The 10,000-nt window shown below is 39.9% G+C and overlaps 1 protein-coding gene across 1 annotated transcript in view; it reads right to left on the bottom strand.

Annotated features, from left to right (window-relative positions):
• Nucleotides 1-8,824: 8,824 nt before the first annotated feature.
• The window catches only part of LOC108413231 (glutathione S-transferase A-like), a 10,846-nt gene continuing 9,670 nt past the window's right edge, over nt 8,825-10,000 (bottom strand). Inside the window, exon 4 of the mRNA XM_037542877.1 lies at nt 8,825-9,789. Coding sequence (XP_037398774.1) covers nt 9,657-9,789 — 133 coding nt within the window. The 3' untranslated portion in view covers nt 8,825-9,656. The remainder of the gene's footprint in view (nt 9,790-10,000) is intronic.

The raw sequence follows: 10,000 nt of genomic DNA, 5'->3' as shown, positions 1-10,000 counted from the left end.
AATTCCCTGTGTCCATGGACCCCTGGATCTGCTGCCTTTATCTAGGGGGAACATTAGCTACCAAAAGCTGAACTGAACAAGTGTGTTTTCAGCCTAGTCTTAAAGATTGAGACTGTGTCTGAGTCCCGAACAGTTTCTGGAAGATCATTCCAGAGTTTGGGGGCTTTATAAGAAAAAGCTCTTCCCCCAGCTGCAGCCTTAGGAATTCTAGGAACTATTAATAAGCCAGCGCTCTGGGATCTGAGTAGTCGTGATGGCTCATAATGAGAAATAAGGTCTTGCAGGTACTCAGGAGCGAGACAATGTAGGGCTTTATAAGTCAGTAAAAGGATTTTATAATCAATACGGAATTTAATAGGCAGCCAATGAAGTGATGATAGCGCTGGACTGATATGATCAGATGTTCTAGTTTTAGTGAGGACCCTGGCTGCGGCGTTTGGGACTAGTTGGAGTTTGTTTAAATTCCTGCTCGTACATCCTGACAGTAGCGCGTTACAGTAGTCTAGCCTGGAAGTAATAAAGGCATGTACTAGTGTTTCTGCATCACGCAGGGACAGGGCATTTCTGATCTTGGCAATGTTGCGAAGATGTAGAAAATCTGTCCTAGTGATGCCGCCTGTGTGTTGATCGAGTGATAAATCTGAATCTATTATAACGCCGAGATTTTTAGCTGCTGATCCAGGTGCGGCTGGAAAGTCGGCGAGATTTAAGATTAAATCTGGTGATTTACTTCTTGCTAATTTTGGACCCAGAAGGAGAACCTCTGTTTTGTTACTGTTTAATAGGAGAAAGTTGCGTGACATCCAGCCTTTCACGTCTTTTACACAGTCCTCCATTTTCTTTAACCTGTATTGGTCATCAGGCTTGGCTGATCTGTACAGTTGAGTATCGTCTGCATAACAATGAAAGTTTACGCCATGGTTACTTATAACTGTGCCTAACGGTAACATGTATAGTGTAAATAGTAATGGTCCTAATATAGACCCCTGCGGAACTCCAAATCTCACTTTTGAATAATTGGAAGATAAATTGTTTACCCTAACGAACTGATAACGTTCTGATAGGTAAGATCTGAACCATGATAGGGCCGTCCCTGTGACTCCAACCATGTTTTCTAACCTTTCTAGGAGAATATTGTGGTCTATTGTATCAAAAGCCGCGCTGAGGTCAAGTAGCACTAAGAGAGATATGTAGCCTTGATCAGAGGCAAGAAGAAGATCATTAGTTATCTTATCTAGAGCGTCTCAGTGCTGTGGTGTGGCCTGAATCCAGACTGGATTTTCATATATATGGTTCTTGTGTAGATATGAACTAAGTTGTTGGGCCACAGCTTTTTCTAAGATCTTAGATATAAACGGTAAGTTAGAAACAGGCCTGTAATTGGACAAAACGGCGACATCAAGATTTGGTTTCTTGATCAGAGGTTTGATAACTGCTAGTTTAAAGCTTTGGGAACATGGCCCAGACTAAGGGATGAGTTTACAATAGTTGAGATAGGGTTTATAATCACTGGCAGTACTTCTTTGAGTAATTTTGAGGGAATTGCATCGAGTGTGCAGGTTGTGCAATTTGCAGAGGAGATAATCTTCCCTAGCTCCAGCTGTGGGAGGGGGTGAAAGGTTTCCAGGCTCTTTTCTACAGCTGTGTTTTGTTCTATATCAGCCAAGTCAGACGGCAGCAAAGCTGGATTTGAATTTGATACTGTGGGTTGAATTTGTCGTCTAATATTATCAATTTTATTATTAAAGAAGTCCATAAAAACTTCACTGGTGAGAGTTGCTGGGATTTCTGGTTCATTACCTGCCTGATTTTGTGTGATTTGGGAAATCACATTAAACAGAACTCTGGGATTATACTTATTATTCTCGATCAGCGAGGCCAGATATGCTGAGCGAGCTTCAGTGAGAGCATTTCTATACTCTATAAGGCCGTCCTTCCAGGCAGAGCGGAACACTTCCAGTTTGGTTTGACGCCATTTCCGCTCTAATTTCCGAGCTGTTTGTTTTAAGGTCCAGGTTTTATCGTTGTACCACGGGGCTTTTTCTGCCTTATTCTTTTTATTTTAAGTGGGGTCACGTTTTCTAAAGTGGATCGTAAGGTATTTTCTAAATAATCGGTTAGTAAATCTAGTTCCATTGGATCTGATGGAGTGGAGACTGGGGTTGATAACTCTGGGAGATTTTCTATAAATTGTAGGGCAGTAAAAGGTTTTATTGAGCGCTTTATTGAATAACGAGGGGACGTATATATATTATGGCTAAATCGTAGCTCATATGAAATTAAGTAATGGTCGGAGATCGCTGTGGTTTGCGGTAAGATATTAAGCTTGTCTATGTTAAGACCTCGTGTCAAAACTAAATCTAACGTATGACGACAGTCGTGTGTCGGCCCTGTTACATTTTGGGTAAAACCAACAGAGTCTAGGATTGAGGTAAATGCCCTTTTTAATGCGTCGTCTACCTTCTCAAAGTGAATATTAAAATCTCCTACAATTATTACTTTATCATTACACACAGCCAGGTTTGCAGCGAAGTCACTAAATTCTTTTATAAATTCAGAGTCGCCCCCTGGTGGCCTGTAAATGTTAAATAATGAACACGCATTCTTTTTTGTGAACTCAAAGGAAGTGAAGTTGTCACATTGTTTCTGACTGATATCGAGAGTATTTTGGTATATTACACAGACTCCACCTCCCTCGCCTGATAATCTTGGCCTATGTGCATAATTATAGCCTACAGACGTGGCTTCATTTAAAGCTGAATATTCATCTGGTCTAACCCGTTTCAGTGAGACAGAAAAAGTCAAATTTATGATCGTTTATAATTTCATTTACGACGACTGCTTTACAGTTTAATGATCTTATATTAAGTAGTCCAAGTTTTAGATCTAAGGTGTTAGTGCGATCATCAGAACATGGATATATGTTGATAAGGTTATTTAAACAGACTGATTGAGTTTTTCTATGATTACATTTAGTTTTAATTCAGGGCAAAGACACAGTCTCAATAAGGTTAATCTTGGGTGACGCCTCAAGGCGGATCTCAGACGGTCGGTTTAGCCTGTCTGTCTGCGGCCTGGTCCCGGCTCTGGACTGTCAGCAGCGGTTTACACTACTCTGCCGACTAACTAAAAGACTATGAGCTGTGCTGCACAAAAGTAAGGCAGCACCCTCCCGCGTGGGGTGGACACCATCCCCACCTCTAAGACCAGGCTTGCCCTCAAAACGTAACCAATTATCTATAAAGCCCACTTGATTTTCGGAACACCACTTGGACATCCAGCAGTTTAACGCCGTAGGCCTGCTGTAGGCTTCAGCGCCGCGCTGCATTGGGATGGGGCCAGAGCAGATTACGGCATCGGACATCGTCTGGGCCTGTTTAATCACCCCTGTAATATTAGCCTTAGTTACCTCAGACTGCCGCAGACGGATATCATTGGCCCCTACATGAATAACTATCCTCGAATATCTCTTATCAGCTAATCTAAGGTTGCCACTAATGTCCGGCGCTCTGGCTCCCGATAACCATCTAACTGTAACCGCTGGCGCCCCTAAAGGAGTAGCTAACTTCACGCGTCGGACAATCGAGTCTCCTATGACCAGAGTACTTTTAACAGGCTTCACAGTGGGTGATTCACTGAGTGGGGCAAACCTGTTTGACACGCGAATGGGAGGAGCGTGGTGTTCCCACTAAAATAACAACTACTAAAATTAAATATTCAATGTCTACTATGAATTATTCAGTATAAACTGTGAATTATTCAGTATCTGCTATGAATTATTGTTATTAGTTAATGTTTCATTAGTGTCTGTTTCACTAGTGTCTGTTTCATTAGTGTCTGTTTCATTAGTGTCTGTTTCACTAGTGTCTGTTTCATTAGTGTCTGTTTCGGTAGTGACTGTTTCACTAGTGTCTGTTTCATTAGTGTCTGTTTCACTAGTGTCTGTTTCATTAGTGTCTGTTTCGGTAGTGACTGTTTCACTAGTGTCTGTTTCACTCGTGTCTGTTTATTAGTGTCTGTTTCACTAGTGTCTGTTTCGGTAGTGACTGTTTCACTAGTGTCTGTTTCATTAGTGTCTGTTTCACTCGTGTCTGTTTCATTAGTGTCTGTTTCGGTAGTGACTGTTTCACTAGTGTCTGTTTCATTAGTGTCTGTTTCACTCGTGTCTGTTTCATTAATGTCTGTTTCATTAGTGTCTGTTTCGGTAGTGACTGTTTCACTAGTGTCTGTTTTATTAGTGTCTGTTTCGGTAGTGTCTGTTTCATTAGTGTCTGTTTCACTAGTGTCTGTTTCATTAGTGTCTGTTTCACTAGTGACTGTTTCACTAGTGTCTGTTTCGGTAGTGTCTGTTTCATTAGTGTTTGTTTCATCAGTGTCTGTTTCATTAGTGTCTGTTTCACTAGTGTCTGTTTCATTAGTGTCAGTTTCAGTAATGACTGTTTCATTAGTGTCAGTTTCACTAGTGACTGTTTCACTAGTGTCTGTTTCGGTAGTGTCTGTTTCATTAGTGTCTGTTTCACTAGTGTCTGTTTCACTAGTGTCAGTTTCACTAGTGTCTGTTTCGATAGTGACTGTTTCACTAGTGTCTGTTTCATTAGTGTCTGTTTCATTAGTGTCTGTTTCACTAGTGTCTGTTTCACTAGTGTCTGTTTCGATAGTGACTGTTTCACTAGTGTCTGTTTCATTAGTGTCTGTTTCACTAGTGTCTGTTTCACTAGTGTCTGTTTCATTAGTGTCTGTTTCGGTAGTGTCTGTTTCACTAGTGTCTGTTTCATTAGTGTCAGTTTCACTAGTGTCTGTTTCACTAGTGTCTGTTTCACTAGTGTCTGTTTCATTAGTGTCTGTTTCACTAGTGTCTGTTTCATTAGTGTCTGTTTCGGTAGTGTCTGTTTCACTAGTGTCTGTTTCATTAGTGTCAGTTTCACTAGTGTCTGTTTCACTAGTGTCTGTTTCACTAGTGTCTGTTTCATTAGTGTCTGTTTCGGTAGTGACTGTTTCACTAGTGTCTGTTTCACTAGTGTCTGTTTCACTAGTGTCTGTTTCGGTAGTGTCTGTTTCATTAGTGTCTGTTTCACTAGTGTCTGTTTCATTAGTGTCTGTTTCATTAGTGTCAGTTTCACTAGTGTCTGTTTCGATAGTGACTGTTTCACTAGTGTCTGTTTCGGTAGTGACTGTTTCACTAGTGTCTGTTTCATTAGTGTCAGTTTCACTAGTGACTGTTTCACTAGTGTCTGTTTCACTAGTGTCTGTTTCACTAGTGTCAGTTTCACTAGTGTCTGTTTCACTAGTGTCTGTTTCATTATTGTCTGTTTCACTAGTGTCTGTTTCATTAGTGTCTGTTTCGGTAGTGACTGTTTCACTAGTGTCTGTTTCACTAGTGTCTGTTTCACTAGTGTCTGTTTCGGTAGTGTCTGTTTCATTAGTGTCTGTTTCACTAGTGTCTGTTTCATTAGTGTCTGTTTCATTAGTGTCAGTTTCACTAGTGTCTGTTTCGATAGTGACTGTTTCACTAGTGTCTGTTTCGGTAGTGACTGTTTCACTAGTGTCAGTTTCACTAGTGACTGTTTCACTAGTGTCTGTTTCACTAGTGTCTGTTTCACTCGTGTCTGTTTCGGTAGTGACTGTTTCACTAGTGTCTGTTTCATTAGTGTCTGTTTCACTAGTGTCTGTTTCACTAGTGTCTGTTTCATTAGTGTCTGTTTCATTAGTGTCAGTTTCACTAGTGTCTGTTTCGATAGTGACTGTTTCACTAGTGTCTGTTTCGGTAGTGACTGTTTCACTAGTGTCAGTTTCATTAGTGTCAGTTTCACTAGTGACTGTTTCACTAGTGTCTGTTTCACTAGTGTCTGTTTCACTCGTGTCTGTTTCGGTAGTGACTGTTTCACTAGTGTCTGTTTCATTAGTGTCTGTTTCACTAGTGTCTGTTTCATTAGTGTCTGTTTCACTAGTGTCTGTTTCACTAGTGTCTGTTTCATTAGTTTCTGTTTCGGTAGTGACAGTTTCACTAGTGTCTGTTTCACTCGTGTCTGTTTATTAGTGTCTGTTTCACTAGTGTCTGTTTCGGTAGTGACTGTTTCACTAGTGTCTGTTTCATTAGTGTCTGTTTCACTCGTGTCTGTTTCATTAATGTATGTTTCATTAGTGTCTGTTTCGGTAGTGACTGTTTCACTAGTGTCTGTTTCATTAGTGTCTGTTTCGGTAGTGACTGTTTCACTAGTGTCTGTTTTATTAGTGTCTGTTTCGGTAGTGACTGTTTCACTAGTGTCTGTTTCACTAGTGTCTGTTTCATTAGTGTCTGTTTCATTAGTGTCTGTTTCACTAGTGTCTGTTTCATTAGTGTCTGTTTCACTCGTGTCTGTTTCATTAGTGTCTGTTTCATTAGTGTCTGTTTCATTAGTGACTGTTTCACTAGTGTCTGTTTCATTAGTGTCTGTTTCACTAGTGTCTGTTTCATTAGTGTCTGTTTCATTAGTGTCTGTTTCGGTAGTGACTGTTTCACTAGTGTCTGTTTTATTAGTGTCTGTTTCGGTAGTGACTGTTTCACTAGTGTCTGTTTCACTAGTGTCTGTTTTATTAGTGTCTGTTTCGGTAGTGACTGTTTCACTAGTGTCTGTTTCACTGGTGTCTGTTTCCGTAGTGACTGTTTCACTAGTGTCTATAAAACACTAAAATCTGTTGAACTGCAGAAAATATGACAATTCTTAATGCTCCTCACTGACTTTCTTCAGACTTAGGAACACATGTACATCAAAACAATGGGATCTAACTGCTCAATATGTGGCCATGAGGCTCCACCCACGGATTAAAGCTCTGCATTTCCGTAGTGACGTGAAAACATGGGTCCGATTTTTTTATTCAAAGGTCTGTCTTAAATCGTTCAACTTCACTTCCAAAGAAATCAAAAAGATCTTTAAAAAACACTGAAAAAGTGCATAATGTATCATTTTCAGAAGTGTAAATTGACAGCTTAGGGTTCAGGACAGTATATATAGTGTATATATTTAGTTTATGTCTCTATTAATGTCCTGGGTCTAAACAAATCACAGCGTAATGCTGTAAATGTCTTAGATCTGAATACTTCATTGTGTTTTTTATTGTTAGCGCAGTTTCAACTCGTTCAGTAAATAAATATATGCAAATTAGTCTTATTATGGGTGGTACTCAGTCAGAGAAGGGTTGGTGAAACCTTTAATAATGTTTAATATTATGAAGATCTCAGTCAGTTAGGCCTAAGTGTTGCACTGGAGCTGTTTTAAAAGTGTAAATAAAGTTGGTGTAATAAAATCTATTTTTTAATGATTATTTTATTTTGCAGTGAATAAATTTCAGGTGACAAGTTTAAAAATATGTGGCTATAAATATTATTACAAGTCATACCCAAGTTTGCCAACAGAGGTCCTCGTTTCTTGAGTGTTTTCATGACTGCGGGCGAATCACACACACACAGACACACACACACACACACACACACACACACACCTCTCGGTTCTCAGCCCACTGCAGAACATAGTTCAATCCTGTAACAGTTCTGAGCTGTTTACACTTCAAGCGGTCAGACTTTACCATTGTTGTGGTTTAAAAGGAAAGCTGCCGCTTCATTAAGGTGATTTGTGTTCTGTTCAGATTAAAATACCTCACGTTTTCATTTGACCTCAAAGTTTCTTACTTCCAGTTTTTTTAGTGTCCACCAATTATTATAGAACTGACTGCAGGTCTTTTTTTAAATTGTGAATGTTTTCAGTTTCGCTCAACACAGAAACTCAACATTTATATATCTAGTAGTTTGTTTCTATATATGACTATGAGAACCTTGTATCTCTGTTTTTGTCATTTGTCAGTTTTGATCATAATTGGAAAATGCTTGGTCCCCATTACAGTAAGTGTAAATTTCATGATGGATGAACCAAAGGAAACGGCCCAGAATTACTCGGAAAGACGCCTGGTTCCATTGATTTACATTAAAAGTGAACTAAGTTTTTTCCTTCTGCTGTAAAGTCTCTATTTTTGAGATACAAGGTTTTGTTACAAAAACAAATCATTCTAAAGATATGTCTGTAGATGTGTGTGTGTGTGTGTAATACTGCTCTAATGCTAACTGGTTTTTCAGGTGTTTGTAACATGAACTCATTGTACATTGTAAAGTGGTTGGTTAGTGTAGTGGGTAACACCTCTGCCTTCTATGCTGTAGACTGGGGTTCAATTCCCCACCAGGGTAACCACCCTACACTAAACCAATAAGAGTCCTTGGGCAAGACTAACACCACCCTCACAAGCTACGCTGTAGACTGGGGTTCAGTGCCCCACCTGGGTAACCACCCTACACTAAACCAATAAGAGTCCTTGGGCAAGACTCCCAACACCGCCTTCGCCTACTTGTGTAAAATTACAAACTGTAAGTTGCTCTGAATAAGAACGTCTGCCAAATGCCATGAATGTAAATGTATAATACTGTAGCGTCGGCCCAAAGGGGGACGGTGCTACTTCCCATGAGCCCCTGCGGCTCCGGTATTGGTTCCTGTTATGTGTAATGTTGGCGCATGTATTTATTAGTTATGTGTTTGGTTATGTGTGTTATGTAGCTTGAGTCTTCCCTTACCGGTTTATGTAGTTGTAATGTATAAGTTGTCACCTGCCGTGTGCGTGTGTTGTATTGTTGTTGATGTCATTTCCTCGTGTGCTGCGTGGGAGAGAGGTCCATTTACCCATTTGGGTGATTACGTGCTAAGGCATCGAATTAAAAGAGCCTTTTTCTGTCAAAATGGATCGGTTCACTGTCTCCCCCTTCTCCACCACGCCACAATACAGATTTAGAGAAACGCTGGACTCTACAGGGTTAACTTTTATTAACATGCTCACAGTGACACTCGACAGGAACCAGAGCAGATACAATCACTACAGACATCACAGAACATTTACTCACACATACCAGGTCACATTAGTCTCAGATTAAAGGCAGCGGGTCTCGGGTTTAAGTGCACATGGTCGGGAACAGATTAGCACTGCTTTAAAGCCTAATCTGGTTTATAGTGCAGTTTATAGCAGTAAAAATTCAAAGAAGGCCAGAAAAGGTGCTTTAGTGAAGATATAAAATGTAACGGAAGATTAAAGTTCTCATATGAGGCTCATTAGATTAGATATCATGCTGTCTAATAAGCGAAAACATGATGTAGTTATTATTTTGAAAAACTACACTGTAAAAAAAAATGATGCAGCTTTTAAATAAAAAACAACAACAACAGGTAAACAGGCTAACTACACATTTAGAGCGCATTAAATGTGTGATATTAACAGAGTAACAATTGTTAAAAATTTATTAACTTATTATTTGATGTTTAAGCTCAACATTTCATGTTAACCAGGTTTTAGTTTAAGTTTAATAACTGTACAGTTTTTTTTTCAGTGTATATCGGTGAACATTAAACATGAGAAGAAAGTCGGTTTCCTCATCTAAAGCTCATCTGATGGCGTCTGATGGTGAGAACTTAGCTGGAAATGGCATTAATTCACATTCATTCTTATTTCGCGTGTAGTTATTATTACCAAATATATGCAAAAAAGCCCAAAAATCTGTATTAGTGAGCGTTAACATTTCCTCATTGGATGGTAGGATAACCGGTGACTCCTGCTCTGTGAGTGTTGGGTTCCTCACAGGTTCCTCACAGGTCCTTGATGGTGTCCTGGTTCTGAGGGTTCTCCAGCCAGTGTGGAGGCCATGAGGCTTTAACGCTGGGACGCTCCTTCACCAGCTCGTAATACTCCACCAGCCTGGGGTAGCGCTCTGTATTCAGCCTGATCACAATACAAACAGACAAACAGTACAATTTCAAACTTTAGCAAAAAATAAATACATGCTTTCACCCCAACAACCACCTGGAATACCGTAGCACCTACACAGCAAGACCTTAGCAACCACCTAGGTTCATCCTAGCAACCACTTGGCAACTAGCAACTTTCCTCATCTAGCACTGAAGGAAAAATCTGAATAACCACCAGAGTGTTA

The sequence above is a fragment of the Pygocentrus nattereri genome, chromosome 11 (assembly GCF_015220715.1).
Source record: "Pygocentrus nattereri isolate fPygNat1 chromosome 11, fPygNat1.pri, whole genome shotgun sequence".
In the NCBI taxonomy this organism is placed as follows: domain Eukaryota; kingdom Metazoa; phylum Chordata; class Actinopteri; order Characiformes; family Serrasalmidae; genus Pygocentrus; species Pygocentrus nattereri.
The sequence above is the reverse complement of the archived record's forward strand: the minus strand, read 5'-3'. Positions and strand labels throughout refer to the sequence as shown.